The sequence below is a fragment of the Zonotrichia albicollis genome, chromosome 5 (assembly GCF_047830755.1).
Source record: "Zonotrichia albicollis isolate bZonAlb1 chromosome 5, bZonAlb1.hap1, whole genome shotgun sequence".
In the NCBI taxonomy this organism is placed as follows: Eukaryota; Metazoa; Chordata; class Aves; order Passeriformes; family Passerellidae; genus Zonotrichia; species Zonotrichia albicollis.
In genome coordinates, this window is record NC_133823.1 from 43,455,453 (window position 1) to 43,475,937 (window position 20,485).

Genomic DNA, 20,485 nt, shown 5'->3' on the forward strand with positions numbered 1-20,485 from the left:
CTGCTCAGCAGAATTTAAGGGGATAAGGTATGGGGAGTTAAATTCTCAAAGGGGAGCTGGGAATAGCTTAAGGCATCACATTTCAGGTACAGCGCAGACAGATAGCACCTGCTGAATTAAACAAGAGGAATGGAGCAGACTGAACATCTAAATAAGGGTCATGGTGGACACCAAAATAAGTATGATATATCTGAGAAGAGACAATGTGGCTTTGCTAAAGGGAAGTCCTGACTCACATGGCTTTTAGAGCTCTTCAGAGACACCCAACAAACAAATTGATAAGTGAGTGTCAGTTCCTGTTACCTAGGCATTCCACATGGCACCTCATCAAAGGACTTTAAGGACACTCAGCAGCTTTGAGATAGGAGAGAAGTAAGTATGAACAATCTGGTCTCACAGGGGATGAAGGAGGAGCTCCAAATTCATTACCTTGTCTATAATTTGGTATGGTGCAACTTGTACCATAGGAGAAGGAAGGAAGCCTGTAAGTTAGAAATTTCTTTGTGGATCCTCTTAGCATGTTTTAAGACAGTCATTCTACAAGAATTTACTCTGCCTTACAAATTAGCTCATGCTAAGTGTCGGCTAAATATTTACAGAGTTGAAGTGTGGAGTAGCCAGCGTGTTGTACGTTCAGCCTTGTTTTACTGCACATCCTGAATTCTCCATTGAAAACAACCCTGAATTCACACCAAACCACATCAGTAGTATGGTTATGAGTACAGTACATTTCAATATTGTGCCCAGTGTTTTTCCTTTAGTTTTACCACCACCACCCCTCCACATAGAAGAGACATCAGCAAACTGTGTGAGGCAGTGGACACAGGTTGCAGCAAGGGAAATTCCAGTTGAATAAAGGAAAAAAATTCTAACAGGAAGAGTGATTAAATCCAGAGAATTCTCCCTCTCTGAGATATTCAAATGTTGGCCAAACAAAGCCCTGAGCAACTTGATATAATTTTGAAGTTGGCCATGCTTTGGGCAGGGAAGTGAACTAGATGAGGTACAAGGCTCCTTCCAATTTGATTCTGTGATTCTATGGTAATAGAATTTTATTTTTTCCTTTGTGAAAATTCCTGCTAGACCTGCATTTAAAGTCAGGTGACAAAAATAGTTTTGACTGTTGTGTTGGTACTATTCTAGAACCCAGTATCAGAATAAACACGTTATTTTTCTGTTGTTTCAAATAAAGCTAGTATTGAGCACATAATCAAGTAAGCCTAAAATCCAGTGCTTGTTCTCAGGAATCTGTTTCCACAGTTGAAATAGATTTCCAAGATACATTCAGTTAGGTTCCTAAATTGAAATTCTCAGTTCTTCAAAGGTAATAATAAAACCCTAAGACAACAGAAGATATATATAGAAAAAGTGACCCAATATATCTCCATTCTTATGTCAGAACTGAAAAATTTATGCCAACACTCCAATAATAATAGTTTAAAACACATTCCACTATCAAACAAAGTAACCAGGCTGTTACAACCAAGTAATTTTTTAATTATTGGTTTCATTTACCAGTAATTTTCACAATGCTATTGATTTCATTGTATTTGTTTATTGCAGAATTTTTAAGCACAAATATAGGTTATTCTTTAAATGGAAAAAATAAGAATATAAGGATCTCAGAAGGCCTAAATGGTTAGATGGAGACATTGACACCTTTAACTAGTTTGAGGACTAATCTGTCCTTTTAGAAGGGGTGGGTGGGTGTGTGTGTGAAAGAGAGACAGACACAGGTAATTATGGCAATATGTACCTGTAAATGCATCTTTCCTGGTAAGACAAATATCTTACTATAAGGAATATTTAAGAGATGAGCAAGTGAACTTTGTGTAGGGTAAACATTTCATAGGCATCATCATGTACTTCACATTTCATAGGCATCATTATATACTTCACAAATATGTGTCCATGCTTGCTCCCGTAGTTTGTAGCCTGGCTTGCTGGCATGTGCTCAATTGTTGCATGAATGAGTGTCTGACCAGCCTGTATTTCTGACACAATCACACCATCAGCACAGTAATTATTCTGTGAGCTTCCTTATTTTTGTTTCTTTCTCAATGCCTGAATACCAATGCCAACTCACATAAAAACACTTTGCTGATTGCCTCAGGTGTGTTAGTTCAGGACAGACTTTTAAAGACATCTCTCATCCAGAAGTTGTTTGTCTGGCACATATGTTTGTTTTGAAGCTAAGGGATGGTGAAGGAAAAAAGCCTCCCTGCTTCAAGGACTCCTGTTTTGACTACTGCTCTAGATGACATGTTTTGTGATCATCTGAGCTTGCTATCATTGATACCCACTGCCCTACACAGCAGCCTAGTTTCTGGTGATTGACATGTTTTCCTTTTTCCAGTTATTGAGCTAAATTAATTGGTTTCTGGTTGGTCACAAATACCAGAATCATCAGTGGTGCTGTTTTTGTTGGGTGAGTTACAGAACAATAATGATTGGTTTTGCTGACTTTCCTCAGAAAAAAAACCTGTGTTTTGTGAGCTGCCATGAGCCATGAGAAAACTCCTGTTCTCTAATGCCTTCCAGTTTCAGTTTTAGAGTTTTCCTGACCACTGCTACCCTGTTTTACCACCTCCTCCTCCTCTCTCTCTCCTTCACACAGACACATGCACCAGCAAAGAGCCCTCTGACCACCAGCATCCTGAGCACACCCTGGATGGTGAGCTTAGAGCTGGGGAGAAGGCCCTGGTGTCCTACTGGGACACTCTGCTGGCTCAGGGCACCATCCCACTTCCTTTGGACTCTTTCAAGTCAACATAATGGTTTTGAGGGTTTTTTTAATTGTCTGAGACAGCTCTCTGATTTTTTTTTAATATATGGCATTTTGAATTGAAAGTGAATTTCTCTCAGGGATTTTGGCAAAATTCAGATTTCACAGTAAATTCAGAGGCAGTGGAAATGTCCCAAATCAACTGAACTATAGAAGGATCCCAGAAGATACACATTGCTTTTGTTGCAATCCATTTCAGTTCTTCTTCTCTATCACTGGAATGAGTTGTGTTCAGCTACATGCAGCCAGTTCCTTCAAAAGAGAGAGTCTTGGGTGGTTGTATTATCAAACAAGAAAAAAAAATAAATTGGCAGAAACTTGCATTCTTAACACAGCCAAATATTTTGTACCCAAAGTACTGTCCTCCTTCAAAACACTTACACATAGCATAACAAAATTACAGATTCCAAGACCTTGTCATTTCTGTTTTAATTGAATTTAGAGCTTGCATGCCTAATAGCATTTTTAATACGCATTTCTGGAATTTGTGGTTTGAACTTTAGTCTTCTGAAAAATAGTAAGTTTTATATAGGCACCATGTGTTTGGATCTAGGTTTATTTTGACTGAAGGAAATGATTTGTTAAGACATTTTCTCTTTAGCATAACCCTGAAAGCTCATGATTTCCAATTCTTATACTGGGTGTCCTTTGTATGCCCAATGTTCTGCATGCATGTTTATTATGAGTTTGTTTTTGCTAGGAAAGATTTTAGGAATCATAGAATCCCAGAATCACAGAATATTGTGAGTTGGAAGGAACCCAGAAGGATGATTGAGTCCAGCTCCTGGCCCTGCACAACACCATTCCCAAGTATCACACCATGTGCCCAAGGGCATTATCCAGGCAGGTGAGGTGCTGGGACCACTCTCCTGTTCCAATGCCCTGGAATTGTGCTATATATGCTATCAACAAAGTCAGAGAGCAAGAGAATAAACACCCATATTTATATTTATGCAAATACTCAGCTAACTAATACATCTGTCTAAGGCAGATGTACTAGTTTTAAAGGCTCAGGAATTCAAGAGCTCCTTGCCCTGGGGAGCAGCATTGAATAGGGAACCAGCCCCATGTAATCAAAGCCAGCTAGCCTGGAGAGAGAGCATCTCCCTGTGCTGGCTTCAAGGAAGAGTCCTTGCTGAAGGTTACCAGGCATAAAGCCTGTCAGACCTGCAGGATGAAAAAGAGCCAAATTACTAAATATAGGAAAGCCACAATAAGGAAAAGAAGAGGAGCTGTATCCCCAGGATCTGGAGCCACAAGGATCAAAGCAAGCTGCTGTGGTGGGAAAAGCAAAGGAGCCCTGCTCTGCCCAAACATGGGCTGACACCAATTTCACTCTGTCAAGTGAACGCTGTTAAAAGCCTACGCTCACACAAGGAGAGGAGGCAGAGAGTCTAAAAAGGAATTAAACTATTTTGCCACTTTTCTGAACTGAACATTTGGAGTGTTTCATGCTCCAGGATGATGTGACAAGAGCAATTGCATGGGCTCTGTTGACATCCCTCCCAAAGACTGGATCAAGGTAGTGTCAGGGGAGTGTGTTTTCTCAAGAAGGAAACAGTTTGCTAGGAAACAGCAAAGTTATCAAACGTCTAGAAGTGGCTAAGAGGAAATTGATGTAAAGCATCATCTTCACATTTAAAATTAAAATACATATTTAAAATTAATTAAAGCATCACCTTCACATTTAAAATTAATTATGAGGTCTTAACTGAAGTGGAATATTTGTGCCATTTTAAAGATAATTGAGGAAAAATGAAACAAGTATTTTCTTGGAGCTAAAGGTACTCATAGAAGCATTGAAAACTCTGAATTGAAACAAGCTGTAAACTGATTTTATACTTCAATGGACCTTATTTATTTTTATTGGATGAATTGTAAAAGATTATTCACTGCACTGGTGAAAACACATTGCATAAAATTCCTTTCCATGTTGACCTCAGGCAGGGATTCTAGCATGTTTGGGGCGGACTCCTTGCTTCTGCTGGGTAGTAATTTACCCCTCATTCCCTAAAGTCTCCTGTGTATGTGTATCCAAAGTAAACATCCACCCAAGTACTCTCCTCCCTCTCTGGTAAAGGGAGGAAAGTAATGAAGAAGGAATGGAGGGAGAAACCCTGAGACTTCAGGAGAAACGCCCATAGGTTTCAGGGGAGTCCATGGAGACGTTATTTCCCTGGAAACAGCTAATTAGTTCTAACTGGGCATCATCCCCATTGATTTCCCTCTCCGCTGCTACAGTATTCCATGAATATTTCTTTCTGAGCTTCCTCTTTGGTCTTCCTTTAGCCACTTAGGGAGCTGATCACTCGCTGGATGGACCTGGATGAAGTGAGTACAAATAATGCTTTTCTTCATTTTCCAGGTGAATCGCCCTCACCCTGGTGATCATCCTCTTCTGATCATCTTTATGGTGGGAGGAGTGTCAGTCTCTGAGGTCAAAATGGTGAAGGATTTGGTAGCAACACGCAAACCTGGTACCCAGGTACAAACAGCTCTAAGCATACAGTTCCTGTCCAAACAAAAACTAAGAAAATTCATCAAATAGTGTTCCCTGTAGCACTGGTACCAAACCTACAGAAAGCCACAGCCATATGGGCAGGAATCATGCTGGGATTTTGCTGTGAAACATCTGTAGGCAACAAGTATTCAGGCACCAAGGGTTTCTTTTTTCGCATTATAGTCAGCAACAAAAGTTCAAACTCAGGTTGGAGAGTTCAGAACAGACTAGCATTAATTTGAAGTAGCTTCCATCGTGTCTCAAGAGATTAGTTTCTTTGTATTCTTTATAAACAGAAACATTTGCTGTCCAAAAAGCTACAGGGTCCCTGGTCATCCATCTACGGGACATAGTGCAGGGATACTCAGGAGCCTGGGTACCACCTAGTGAGTTACCAGTGGTAATCCTGCAGGCATGCCAATTAGCAGTGGTGAGGAGCCAAATAAATTAACCTGGATACAGCTGCACTCTTCTTGTGTCTGGCCAGCTGTCTCTGATAGCTGACCATTAGACCTTAAGTAGCCTGAAGCAGGATATGTGCAGAAAGCCCCAAGTCTCTGCACCCCTCGAATGTGCAGTTGGACTCCTGGAAGGGATGGCTCCCACAGTGAGCCTTCAGTAATGTCCATGTGGCTGATCTTTGCCTCATCCGCTCTCTGGCAGCAGAACTTGATTACAGTAACTGTCATTGGAATGGAGGAGGGAGAGGAGGAGGATGGGTGAGCTCTGGTGGCACCTGAGGTGTTAAAAATCATCATTAATTGTGGAGGACCAAGCAGGTGTCTGTTGAGTACTGCAGACACACAGGGCAATACAAAGACTCCAAAGTGCTGTGTAACCAGCTGCATCATAAACATAACTCTGGTTTCCAGGGCGGCTGGCAAACATCTTGTTTTCAAATCCTGTGGAAGGCAATTTTGATTATTGAGAAATCATTAGCAAAATGGAGCCAACCACAACAGGCAAAGCAGCCCCTCAGTCTGACATGTTGCTTCCATGTTTCAGTTGTCTTTGCAAGGCAGTCTCAAGCAGTATTTTGTAAGATGGAGTACCATTTTAGCAAGTTTCTTAGAATCCGATAGCACCTTTCTTCCCCATTAGTCTGCTGCTAATCTCCTCTAAATAGCAAATTATATTTTCCTTCGTGGAGGGGAGTTGAGTTGTGACACACTGATGGACAAGTTAATCCACACACAAAATGTATTAAGACACCCTGAAAGATAAACAGAGGGTTAACATCTGAGTGGGTTTTAACATCTGAGGGAGATTTTCAACTAGCTTTCTAGAGGGACTTAAGGCTTGACAGTGGTGACATGGGATCTGGTGTTGCTTTGCTTTGGCTTAACCCTGGCAGCAGGTCACCCTCTGAGGCAGATTCCTAAAGCATTTTAAGCTTTTGCTGCATCTTTCCCTTTATCCAACTGTGCTGTGTTAGAGGTGAAAGAACTTTGGGGGAGAGGAGGGAGGAGGAAGAGAAAGAAAAAACTAAGCAGTTGTGCAAATCTCTCACAAAAAAAAAGTTTGTAAATTTGTTGGCTTTACCTGGATTTCTGCACTATAGTTGTGAATATACAGCACCTGTTTAGGATTACTTTCTTTTCAAAAAGCCAGGCATTTATCTAACTCAAGCCAGGATTTAACAGAGCCTTTTTGTGCTGTTCAGGCAGTCAGGTTCAGGCTTCAGGGAAACACTGGCCTTCCAAGTCCATTCCAGTCAAACAAAGCACTAACATTTATACTAATTACTGGCTCTTGGGAAACTGGAGAAATGTGTAAGTACAAAAATTGAGTAAAGGAATTGAAGAAAAACTGACAGGATGCACTGATTACTTCAGCAACTGTTTGGAGTTGAAGCAAATGACATTTAAATGTGGAATAAGAGACACATGTTTCTATCCACAGAACTATTCTGCATCTGAATCTGAATGACAATTTTATTTCTCATGGAGAAGCACAAAGAAATACAGTGTTTCCTATGCACCATTTGGTTTTGAATGGTGGTAAATAGCTCCCCATAACTAGTGAGAAGTATCCTATTTTTTAAGGAAGAAATTACTTCTCTTTTTCTGCTTATCAGGAGAGTAATAAAGGGGAAAGAGCATGAGAGAATGTTTCTCAATCCCTTCTCCCAACATACAACCAACATGTTTCTCTCTCCCTTCTCCCAACATTACAATGTGGTCGTGGCTGAGGCCAGCAGACTGATAAACTTTCAGATGCCCCTTTAGATGCTAGCTCCATCCTTCCCTACCTTCAGGTGTGCTGGGGGGAAACTTCCCATTGGAGTTCAGTGGGTCAGGATGGGGGCTCCTGGCTCTTCCACCTTGGCTGCCACTAGGAGGGGAGAGCCCTTCAGGTGAAGGGTGAAAGGCAGGCATGGGGTATGGAACAAGGAGAAAGGCTGCAAAGGACTGTCCTGAAGAGAGCTGCCTGCAGAAGAGATGGACATTACTTATCTGGGCAATTCTCCTCTGTAAAAATGAAAGAACAAACATTCACATTTATCCCCCTCAACAAGCCCTTGGAAACACTGGAGGGAAAGAAGTCCTGCTGTATTCAAGCATCTTTTCTGAGACATTAAAGTTGGAGATCTCATTTTTCACTCTGGGCTTACTATTTGTTGCACAAATCTCCTGAGGATTCAGTAGTAGGACTCCAAGAAGAAATTGCTTTTATCTGTCGGTGGCTATTGTTGATGTTTGGCTTGTACACTAGAAAAAGTTTAGTAACATGTCCCTTCATGTTTTTCAGAGTTAAAGCTGCAGGATAACAAGATGAGCACATACTGTACTATAGTCTGATTCTCATGTAACATAAGTAAGACAGTGTCAGCCTTTGGCATCTGCAAGTTACAGAGACTTTTTCAGGCTTATGAAGGAAGAGATAATCAGTGTCAGTTTGCTGCAGATTGTGTGGGAGGACAAGGGAAGAGGAGAAGTGAGGGGGAGGCTATCACCAATACAGAAGGGATCTTTTCAGTATCTGAAGTGAAAAGATGAAAGAAAGAGCAACAAAAAAAGTTTAAATGCAGCATTACCACATACTTAAGCTACATGATGGACAGCACAAGGCATTTGATAGCTGCTGCAGTAGATGGACACACATACTCTGTTGTTGATGTTTGTGCTTCCTCTCCTTAGTTTTGCGCTGAAGAAGCAAATTCATTTTCAAGTGAGCTAGAATGATTAAATCTGCCCCCAGATCCCAGCCTGCAATCCTGACCCTATGGACACTGCTAAACTAGGGGCTCAGTAAGAGCAGTGTCCTATGATTTCAACCCTGGCTTCGCTCCTCCGAGCAAGAGTGTACACACTCACTCCTGGATGATAGCTTTGCTCTGCAGAGAAGCCTTCACACCACATAATTACATGCTGGTTTTCACTCAGGGAAAACAGATACCTGCACCTGGCAGCATGTCTGTCATGGTTGTAGTGAGCAATGTTTTCATTCATCAGACCCATCTGGGATTAAAAACTGGAAGAAACCAAAGTGATAACATCTGAATGTGCTCAAGGTTGAGCCTGATGCGCAGAACAGCCTGTGCCTGGTCTGAAAAAATGGTTTGGAACCGAGAGTCTGGCTTCCTGCAGCAGGCACTTCTGTGCTGCTCACCTTACCTTCAACTGAGAGGAAACAGGCATCACTCAGATCTGTGCTGTAGGAGAGGAAACTGCAGCTTCATCAGCTGGTGCCTCACAGTAAATGCACTGGCAGTCACAATAAATCACCAGGTAAAATGTGGGTAGAAATGTGTCAAAGCACACATTCATTAAGCATACAATGCTAGCAGTCATTATGCTCCTTAAAGAGATTTAACTGCAGTTATTAGCCAGCAGACAGTTTTGCTGGACAAGGTACATTGCTCTATCAGTAAACACCAGAGGCAGCCAGCCTGCCTAGAGCTGGGTAAAGCAAACAGTTACTGTCTATGGCTCATTAGTACTGTCTCAATCCCTTTCAGCTTGACTTGTTGCTTCTTGTTCCCCTTCTTTCAGGTAATTGTGCTCTCCTCTGTGGTCCTGACACCACACAGTGCTGTGGAGCTCTTGTTTGCATCAGACCGTCTCCAGCCTGACGCTCGCATCTGACGGGGGAGGCTGTGGAGAAGATGAGTGCCTTGCCTGGAAACATCAAATCTCTGCTCTGTCACTCTTCTCAAGAGCCCTCCAAAAACTGATGTGTCAACTGCTGCAATTACAGCTGCAGGTGAAACAGCAGGGTATCTGGCTGCAAGGGAACACCTGCAGCTCATGGGCAGCTCTTCAGAATGGTCCATTTGTCCAACAACCAACCTCCCCTACTGACGATAGCACTGCGCAGTGCTGAATCACTCCCAGCCTCGCTCAGCATGGTGAGGGTGATTGTTTGTAATCATTCCCAAGCAAAAGAGCAGCTGAGAACCAGGTGATGCACCATTTGCACTCCCCACCAGTACCGTTTTTCCTGATGGTTTTGCTGGGCTTGCTGGTGGGAAATGCTGCTGAGAGAGTGAGAGGTTAGCAAAATCCACCCTCTGTCATGCAACCTTGCAAGATGTGTGCCTTATACAATGTTAACAGCATCTACTCGCACTTTGTTCCTCACTCCAGAGAGATCATGGAACAGAGCCCTGATCTGGCTGGCACACAGCTCCCAGCCTGGCCATGCTCTCTCAGCAGGACTGTTGGAGGCAGGGAAGCAGAGCCAGACTCAAGGGCTGGGTTACATGGCTGCTTCTCTCTCAGCCTTCAGTTTCCTGCTCTAGTTTCTCCCCCCACAGTCCCAGAAGAAAAGACAGTTTCTGATGGCACACATCTCTGTAGATTTATGCAGGAGGCCATATGGGCTGTGATGGTTTGATGATAACCCCAAAAGAATCCTCCCCTCACATGCATTTAAAAAAGAAGGAACAAAAAAAATTTTAAAAAGGGCATGATCCCATTTTCAAGAGGCCACAGCACAGATTCTTTCTTGAGCTAGATTTCTGAACAGCTTGATTAGAAACAGCTTTTATTTTTAATTTATGATCATGAAATAGCTGCAATCAAATTCAGTTATGTAACTTTTCTTTATAAAATTTTGCTACAATCTGTGATGGAAGAGCAGCAGCCAATAGAGAATTTCATATAGCACCGAGATTTCTGAATTGCAACATAAAATGGTGGAGCTCTAAAGCTGCATCCTCTTACTTCATCCAAGTAATGCTACAACTACATTTTACACTGAGATGAGAATGTGAAATTAAGTGACATTCACTCTATCACAGCATTCTTTATTATGCCAGAGTAGAATAAATGGGAAGTAGTTTTTTAAATTTTGTTCACTAGCTAGCATTAGTTCTCCTAAATGTTTATGGTCTTCAGAAAAGGGTGCATTTTGGTTTAAATTCAATTTTGAGTGGCTGGAAGTAAACAATGGACTGATTATAAAGCACAGACAATGTCTCCTCTATGGAAGAGAAATTTATAAGAATGACTATAGAATGGAACTTTGTGCTAGAAAAAATGAGAAATGCTATGATTGCAATATTAAAAGCTCAAGGAATAGTTTGAATAGAGCAACTGGCAAGCAAGTAGTTGGTCTCTTGGTTTTTCTGTCATTCTGTACTGTTCAATCTTTCTTAGAATATGGTTGTTTCATAAATTCTGTAATCAATAAAGCAATGCTCTCACAATGCCAAACCTAATCTGCCTTCTCCTTTTCTCCTAGTATGCAGAGCTACACATGCCAGAAGTGCATATTCCTGCAATCCCTTTTACTTTTGCATTATTTGATTGTCCCTAGGAATCTAGACCGTCTATCTTGGTCCTAGAACATTTCCTAAACTCAGCTCATAGCAGAAAGGCTTGCCCGTGTTCAGTGCCATTGCTGAGCTCAGGCACTCACACCTCTGAGATGCTGCTGCTTTCCTGAGCTGCTGGAGGCTGCTGTTGTGGTCTTCACCCCCTCACCTGTCTTTCATCAAATGCCCTCAGGTCTCTGACTTGGCCATCTACTGTATGGAAGAGGCAGGGCTGAGTCTGAGCAGACACCAGTGATCTTGCACTTCCTCTGGCTCAAGCAGAGACAGACACCAGCTTCCCAGCCCACACACACTTTGGAGGAATCTTCTCAGCCCATGGGGCCACAGCTGTGGTAATTGATGCTGCTTATGGACCAAAAGTACAGTGGAGACTTTCCAGTGGCCCTAGTGCAATAGTAAGATTATTCATTTGTAGGAGATAGCTGTAGCAGCTACAGGAACCCTGTGCTGGGGGAAAATGTGAAGGGATGAGGGATCTCCTGCCAGTCCCACATGAGTAGAAACAGTACAGAAGAAAGTTGAATGGGCAGGTGCAAGACCGTAGCAAAGAGTGTCTGAGTCCTCTGCCTGCAACACCAAGCAATACTCAGAAGGCAAAAAGAGGAGAAAACATAAAGCTACTCTTGGGAAATTGATTTACTTCTTTATTAATAAGCTAAGCACTATTTGGTATAAGCTCAGTTTTGTTTGCAACGCCAACCCTAAGTCACTTGGCTAGTAACTCGTGGTCCAAAAGATTATCGTCAGGGGCCCTGCCAGTGTCTCCCTGCATCCCTGCAGCTGTGTGCTAACAAGGTGAGCCTGTATGGCCATCAGCCTAATACCAGCACAAACATCCCCCTCAGGCAGGCTTTTAGTAAAGCTACCTTAAACATGAAAAGATAGTTGAAGACTTGCAATTTGATTAAGGTCTTCACAGTGATATAGCTCAAAACATAAATTTTTGTAAAGAAAGTGGCAGTCATATAGAGTTAATGTTCTTACAGGTTTTGACCTACCTCACACTATTCCCTTCTCACTAAAGACCAAAGTATTTTTGACAAGTGGAAATGAAGAATCCCATTTTAATTTGAAAGGTCTCTGCCTTATTCAGTTCCTCTCCTACAGGAATTTCTTAAAAGGAAGTTGTAAAGCATTTGTGAGAGCAAAACCCCTGTGGTTTATGCTAATAAAGCAACAGCATAGGCAGGAAAGGACACCTTGCATTTTCTGCAGGGTATGTTAACTACCTTAAGAAAGCTATTACTTTGTCTCAGCATTTCACTGGTTGTTACTCCTTGTTTCTCACCCCCAAAGAACATACGAGGAAACATGCAATTCAAAAATTTAATGTTGTACCAGGCAGTAAGAATGAAAAGTCCACTCCCTAGGAGGAGTAACTGTACACAAAATAAATAAGTTACAGTTTAAACAAAAGCACGACTGGCTTTTTAAAGTGCATGTGTATAAGGCCCTTAGGCTCTGAACACCATTGGTTCAATATTAAAAAGAATTAAGTATTTATATAAAATCTGCCATATGTTTAAGAAGGAAGAGGGTCTGGCTCAGCTCAGAACAAGCCATCAGCTTCATTGCCTGGAGCCAGCCATGCTTCACACCTTTTGTTCTTTTTGCACCTACTGCACACAGGAGAGAGAGAGAGAAAAAAGGATGTCTTAGAATGGCATCTGTATTAGACTATCACTCCACACACATTCCTCAGAAGCTCCATGTTGGATCATTTAGTCTGGAAAGTACTTTTTTAAGACAGTAAAAGTTGTTTGCAATTAGATATGTTTACACCCTGTAGACAATAGCTTTGCATACAAAGAGTAAGGTCAAGTTGTCAGCAATAACATGGCTAGTAAAAAAAAAAGACCATTGTTTACAGTCTTGATGTTCAGTCCTGTCCACTTATTTTACACTTATTTTTACAGAACCATTTGATGTTTGCTTATTTGTTTTGAAATACACAGAACAAAACCAGTTCTACTGTGCAATAAAATTAAACAGTTTCATCATGCTGTCCTTCATCCATGTGAGAAGAAAACTCAAGCGGTTACTTCTGAACAGGGACCTGCAGTTCAGGGCACTTCCCTGCTCAAGTTGAGTTACAGCAAAAAAGTTGTTTCTGCACAAATGAAAGCCAAATCTGTCCAACTGGGGAAAAGGCAAATGGTTTCATTTACTGAAAAGGTCCCTTTCCAAATGAAAATATCTGTTCAGCAAGTTGCAAAGTATAACTTTTTCAGGTGGTTTTATTTTTTCCCCTTTTCTAAGCTGATGCTGTTCTTTTTTTAAGCAACTGCTTAAAGACTTCTACCATGCAAAAGGCTACTCAAACCATCCTCCTTTCACAATATCTTGGATTCTACATGTGCCAATGTTAAACACACCAGGTTTCAATCTCAAGCTAAACATTGGGTAGACCAAGGGCTGTGCTGTCAAACAGAAGTGACAGTCCTCACTTTGGCAGACAAAGCTTGCTTAAACCTTCTCTTCAGATCCTGCATGTTGGGTGATTTTGGCCGTGGAATAAGAGAGGTTCTCCTCCTCTCAGGGGTGCTGGTTATTTGCTGTTTATTGACTTCTTTACAGAGGAGATGAAAGGCATTGAAGACGTTATTATAGTTTTCACTGACAGATACTTCATAGAAAGTACAGCCCAGCATATTGGCCAGCTGAAGTCCCTGCTGAGGCTCCACCTCTTTGATATGCAAGAGATCAGCTTTGTTTGCCACAATGACGACAGGGAGCAGGTTCCCTGGGTGTAGCTGTCGAACATGATGGTAAAGGTGACTGAGTAGTTCAAAGCTCTTATAGTCAGTGATGGAGAAGACAATCACCAGGGCATCTGCCCAGCGAATGCATCTGTTCAGCTGCTCATTACAATCCAGACTGTGTTCATGGATCTGAAAAGTGAGTAGTCTCAAATTAGATAGCTGAAGTCATAAAAGATTAAAGAAACCTGTCTTCAGGACTCTGTAAAGCCAAATAGCATTTTACAGCTTCAGACATATATTTGGATTTCACATGGTAAGTATGAACTTAATCTGAGCATAGCGAGTAAATGCAGATGTTGATTCAGCTGCAAAAAGCTGGAATTTAACACTGGAGTTTGCTATACTCAAATGGAAAATTGACCTGAGTAGTTCTGCATGCAGAGAAAGACTTTGTAGTTCCACAGAATGGGAAATTAACTGGCTAGACAGTAAGTCTGGGGAAGCAAAGATATGAGCTGGAAGCATTTAGACCTGGAGTGTTGCCCAGTTCAAAAAGGCAACAGTCCAGCATTACTCAGGTCTATACATTTAAAACTTCAGCCTGTGACACACTAATGAGCACAGCCACAATGTAGCAGACTTCACTCTGCCATACACATTTATGAAGCTTGTTGGGCAGTGGTCATGACATTTATTTTCTCGTATACCATCTTTCACATATACCACTTTGAATTGTTTCTGGATTTGTGCCTAATGTTCCCAATATACAGGAACAAGGCACTTCAGTAATTCAGCCACTCAGAAGTAACGGGCTTCCAATGCACAAATGATTCATTGAAACAGTCTCTCAACAGCTGGCTTGACTGGTTCAAACACAAGTTACGACCTCTCCCACAAGGAACACCAAACTCTGAAACACGCAGCAAAACGTTTTAAAGAAAGACCACAACAAGATGCTGCACAGAGGGATGCAAGCGCACAAACATTTAGAGCTACTCTGGTAGCATGGTTGCATCTAGCTCACCTGAACTCCTGGAGTATCTTGCACTTGGATAGCCAACATCTCTCCATCTACCTGGATGTGCCTGCTGTAGAGATTACCTGACAAGAACACCAACAGGTTCACAGGTACAGTCACCACTCTATAGACAAATGTTACTTCTGCTACCCATTTGTTGTGTAGGGAAAGTCATATCACCCCTCATGAAGCAAGAAACTAGTGCTATTAGCTTTTTGGGTGTTAACAATATTTATTGCTAGAAACCTGGGATTTAATGATGAATTTGCTTGTATTGAAGCTGGGCATCAAATGGTAGGCAACCTGGAACTTTTAACACTCTTAAAGACTGTCTTATCTTGAATGATAAAGGTAAGAGTGCAAAACAACCCGATTTCATTCCATAGAAAAGCAGTTTTCTTGTCATTTAGTATTTCCATCATTAAATGAAGCTCCCCCTTTAAAGTTTTCTTCCAAATTTGCCCTAAACCAAGACAAATACATTTTTTGGCTCCCTGCTAGGTGGCCTGTAAGATTTTCTGGGTTGGTTGTTGTTTGGCTTTTTCAAGTAATTTCCTCAACAGAAAGCTGTCTATTTCACACGGGCATTAGTTCAGACTCTGCACTGTACTCACTGAATGAGGTATGTAACATCACCTCTCCATTTTCCCCTTTATGACTGGCTCTGCCTAGCCCATGCAGCTGCTGGCACTCAGTTTGCAGAGAACAATACAGCAGAAGGTTTACAGAATGTTTTCTGCTTTTAGCTAAAAGACTCCTTCAAAAAAGAGGTACTTCCACCACATAAAGCAAATTCTGCCCGAGACCTGCAGTACAACCCATCCCTAGATCTGCTGCCACCACAAACCGCATGTGGCTGTGCCTGGCGTGCCCCTTTCCGAGGGCTGCGAGCAGAGCGGGCAGGGAAGGGGCTCTCGGGGCTCCAGCAGCCGCGGAACCCGGGGGATCCGGGTCGTTGCCAGCCCCGGGCGAGGGAGCGAGCTCTGCCCGCCCCACCTGTGCCCGGCTCAGCGCTGGGGCCCCGCTCTCCCTCAGGGCTCGCCCCCCCAGCCCAGGCAGCCTCAGGGGAGGCCCCCACCCGCCGCCCCGCGGTACCCCCGCCCGACCCCGTGCCGGCGGGAAGGGACAAAGCCACGCCGCCGCCCGCCTACCTGCGTTCCGCTCGTAGTCGCCGATGAACCGCCGGGTGAGGAACCGCACCACGAGCGCTGCGGGCAGGCACAGACAGGCACCATTAGCCGCGCTCCGCCGCCGCCAGCCCCCCGCCCGCCCGGCCCGGCGCTGCCCCTCACCTGTCTTGCCCACGCCGCTGCCCCCCACCACCGCGATCTTGACGAGGCGGGGCCGGGCGGTGGCGGGGCCATCGCCGCCGGGCGCGCACTCGGCGATGGTGCACATGCTCTGCGTCAGGCGCATCCCGGCCGCCACCCGCGCCCGAGCTGCCGCCGCCGAGACCTCGGCCCTTTTCTCGCCCCCGCGTCCCGCCCCGGGCCCTGGCGGCCACTCAGAGCGCCCGAGCACCGCCCCGAAACACCCCCGAAACAGGTCCCGAAACACGCCCCTAAACACGCCCGAAACACGCCCCGACAGCGCTCCGCCTGTGCCGGGCAGCGTGAGCGGCTGCGGGGGGCGCGGCGGACCCCGCGCCTCGGGTGGGGAAGGATGTGGGAAGTGGGGAGGTTGTGTCTGTGTGTGACCTCCCCGCTCTTCGGGAGTCAAACGCCCGCAGCATCCTGGCGGCGACGGATCGAGCGTTCCCGAAGATCTCTGCTCCCAAAATCCCGCCAGGCTGACCGAAACGCGCACGGCGTCCATAAAGGCTCAGCCACCCGGCCGGTGCCCCGGCTGGCGGCTGCATCGGCCCTGCGGGTGTCAGTATGGGTCATACACCTAACCCTGCCGCCCCACACCTCCCGATGCCTTGCTTGCCCTGCCCTGCCTTGTCTTGCCCTGCCCTGCCCTGCCCCTGCCCTGAGTTGCCCTGAGAGGTGCGAGCAGACTGTGAACCACACCTGGGACTGAGCCGTGCTGAGTACAAGAGAGAGGCTGCTGTCCTTGCCGGCCACCAGGCCAACAGCAGAGGTGATGGTGGATTAGCTTTGTGGGTAGTGGGTGTACTGTAAGGCTACTATGGTCATAGCGGGGGGAAATTGTTTCAGAGGTGCAGTTTAAAATAAATGGATGGGTAAAAAAGGTATTCTAAGTCAAAGGGGGAAGGGGCAAGAGACACAATTAGAAATTAATCAACAAGGCTGAAGGACTCAAGGGCTTGAATGCAGAGAAAAGACTGGATTTTTTTATGCCAGTGCAGCAGAAATGAACTGGACATTGTACCTTGAGCAAAGGGAAAGGATCTCATAGAAGATTATCTGGCATCTTTGTAATTAAGGCCATTGGAAATAGAAAACCTAAAGGTGAAAGTGAAGATAATCACTCTCCTAAGAAAGTGTTGTCTTCAAGATGAAGAAATGCAGAAGTTAAATAATGTCAGCTAGAAGTAGTTACCTCAACCGGGAAAAAAGAAACAGGGCAGTGCAGTCATGTGGTGAGAAGGGCATAGAGATTGAAGGAAGTCTGGCAATACTTAGAAAACCAAGAAGTATTTTGCTTCTAGTTTTAATAAAGATGGATGCAGAAGGAAGATGACTAATGGGAAGAAAGACATGGATAATTACTACAGTGGGGGAAAACAAACAATCTCATCCAGTGTGCAAACAGGCCAAGCGTGTGGAGATGAGGGTGAAAGGAGCACAAACTTTCACTCTAGCACTCAAGTCATTCTGGAATACTTGCATTGAGGAAAGGGAGGGAAATAATTTACAATAATCTAGACAAATTTTGAAGGAAAGAATAATTCAAGATATGAGAATAAATGAAATAAAAATAAGGTATGCAATTACATGAGATGTTGCTTCAGCAAGATATCTTTTTGTGTTTCCCTTTTTCTTCAAGAAATGAAATGGTATCAATAATATCTGGTGGTGCCCAGGCAGGAAACTGCTGTTGAAGCAGAAGAGCATATGGATCAGGAGACAATGACAGAGGGTTGTTTTGTATGGGAGGTGTCAGACTGAAGGAAAGGGCTCTGTGTGATTCATCAATGCTCCTGTCATCCTTCATGTTTTCATTACAATGATGTCATCAAGAACACAAGCAAGCTAATGAAATCTGCTGTTGACAGAGCTTGGAGTAGTTAGTATATTGGACAAACTGTATGTCTCTTGGAACAGGTTTAATGAAAATATAATTAAATCTAATAACGTTAATGATATGCAGAGATTAATTTAAAAATTTTCTTCCATTGGCCATAAGATCAGCATTTGGATAAGAGAGACTAGTCAATCTTGAGATGAGTAGGACCTGCTTAAAAAGTGAAGTGTAAACCCAACAATGTCAGGTAAGTAATTTCAGGAAAGATCTGCAGTACAGTGTGTGATTCTGTCATCCAGTCAAGAGTAAATCTGTGTTTGTTATGGTTTAACCCCAGTCAGCAACTAAGTACCACATAGCTGCTTGCTTACTCCCCCCTGCCTGCCTCTCCTGGAAGGAGAATCAGAGAGAAAGTAAAGCTCATGGCTCAGGTAAGAACAAATGAGACAAAATAAAATATACAAAAGTGGGGCTTAGAAAATGGACGAGCCAGGAAAGTTAAAACTGAGGGCCAATGTCAGCATAAGAGTAAGTGGGTATAAACGGAGTCAGAGTAGCAAAACATGAGAACAGATCTCTAACAAGAGTGGAAGGAGCAAAATCAAGCCTAACTTCTGTTAAATTGAGCTGGAGGATTTTATAGGAGGAAATATGTGGTGTGATTGACTTCAGGGGCAATGAGATTCCATGATCTCTTCTAAAGGCCTACAGAGAGAGTTCTAACATCATTCCATAAATAAATGTGCTAACATATAGCAATGCATACAGCCGTGGTGTCTCCAACACATGAAGGGGTGTGGTATAAAACACAAAATGGGGAAACGGGAAAGGATGATGTAAACGAGACAACGCCTCAGTAAACTGGTTTTGTAGAGGAGATGATTAATTAGGGACTGGATGAAAGTGCTAAAATAACTGGAGAATGGAATCTTCTTCCTCTGTCACAAAATACCCAGAGCAAAACAATCAGTCAGATTGAAAGGTAGAACTTCTGGAAAAACTGAGATACAAAATATGTTCTTGTAAAATGCATGTTTGAGTCACTGAGTCAATTTCTGTAGGAAGGTATTGGAACAAAAACTAAAATTACATCTGTAATAAAAAGAACGATGCATTTATAAAAGAGGAGATGTATTTTTCAGTACTTTATGCTACCTTGGAATTCTTTAGCAGCAGTAAATAATCTTCTCAAAATTCACACAAATTTCTTAAGTATTATGGACCAGAAAGAGTTCTAATGTGGTGTGGACAGGCTTTCTCATCCATCAGTCTTTTCAATAACAAATTTCTTACATCATCCTTTCAATTACTGCTGTCAGAGACTACTTAGCCCAGATGTATGCCCCCCCGATGGGGGCAGAGCTAGTAGGAAAACAATTCCACCGTTCAGGGACACATTCCTTGGCCTTATTTTATGCTACTGGACAGAGCGTATGTTTGTATGTGGTTTTACACTTCCTATAAAGACACTTCCATGGACAGCCAGGGAGTAAACCTTGCTTTGTTCCCTAGTGCTTTGGTAATTCCAGCTCAGTTCCTCAGAGGAACGAGTGCTGTGGACACGATGTGCAGAAATATGGTCAAAGGCTGCTCATTCCAGATGAGCATTTACTTTCCAAAGCACTGTGAGATCTTTCTGTGGCTTTATAAGAGTAAATACAAGAAAGCTCCCTTTCCATGGCACAACACGTATTCCATGCTCCCAGCTTTTCAAGCCAAGTGAGCCATCCCCTGTGAAAAGCCTGGGAAGACTGGAGCTTATCCCTCCTCCGACACAGCCCTGCGCCACCTTCCAAGAGCAAAACAAAAGAAGGAGGGAGCAGAGATATTAAAAGAAACTACATGGGCAGGAAAACAACTTCTCTCTGTACTGGGAGAGATCTCCTGGCCAGCAAATCCAAGCTTACAGAGCAAGATATGATCTTCATTCCAGGGGAGAGAAAGGCGGGAGAGAGGGAACGACATGCTCCATGCACTCTCACCTACTCACAGGCCCGAGGTAGTTTCTATAGCAGCACAATAGCAGACATTTTTCTCTCTCCACAAGAAAGCCTGAGTAATGTTCTGCAATTATATTAGTCTGCATTTTAATCAGATTTTATCTTCTTTTAAGCTTGCTTTTTTTTTCCCATTTCCTCTTTATGTAATGGTGACCAACTCTAATCCAAGAAGTGAAAAGCTCAAAGGTTTTGTTTTTCATTCAGGGCTGCCCATCTGCTGTCAGTATTTTTTTGAGCTGGTTTGTGCCCCCATAGTACAAGCAGTTGTTCTGCACACAGAGTGCTGGTTTGATCTGAAAAATAGGGTGGAAGCCTCAATGGCAAAACGTCTTGAATTAATACAATCTCTAATACTTCATTCAAAAAGGTATATGAGAGAACATTGCAAATTTTTTGTTTGTCATTTTAGGAATGCCTCAGAATCTATATTAAGCCTTCTAAAAGCTATGGGATTAAAGCCACATTACCAACCACTCTCAATCTCACCTGATTGGCAACAGTCAGTTCATCAAGATGCCAATGCCTGGGCTGCCTTAGGGAAGGTCAGT

General features: G+C 43.3%; 2 protein-coding genes across 5 annotated transcripts in view; one reads left to right on the plus strand and one right to left on the minus strand.

The window, feature by feature from the left end:
* The window catches only part of SCFD2 (sec1 family domain containing 2), a 188,353-nt gene extending 175,410 nt beyond the window's left edge, over nucleotides 1-12,943 (plus strand). For 2 of the 4 annotated variants that reach the window (XM_074541503.1, XM_005490055.3), the window contains 2 exons: nucleotides 5,151-5,270; nucleotides 9,281-12,943. In XM_074541503.1, coding sequence (XP_074397604.1) covers nucleotides 5,151-5,270; nucleotides 9,281-9,373 — 213 coding nt within the window. In that variant the 3' untranslated portion in view covers nucleotides 9,374-12,943. Of the gene's footprint in view, nucleotides 1-5,074; nucleotides 5,117-5,150; nucleotides 5,271-9,280 lie in introns of all 4 variants that reach the window. The other 2 variants (XM_074541501.1, XM_074541502.1) reach the window with 2 other exon arrangements.
* RASL11B (RAS like family 11 member B) lies at nucleotides 12,380-16,359 on the minus strand. The gene is made up of 4 exons (XM_005490024.4): nucleotides 16,080-16,359; nucleotides 15,939-15,995; nucleotides 14,794-14,870; nucleotides 12,380-13,958 (listed from the first exon to the last, which is right to left on the minus strand). The coding sequence occupies exons 1-4, from the start codon at nucleotides 16,201-16,203 to the stop codon at nucleotides 13,491-13,493; spliced, it is 726 nt and encodes a 241-aa protein (XP_005490081.2). The 5' UTR covers nucleotides 16,204-16,359; the 3' UTR covers nucleotides 12,380-13,490.
* Nucleotides 16,360-20,485: the final 4,126 nt, after the last annotated feature.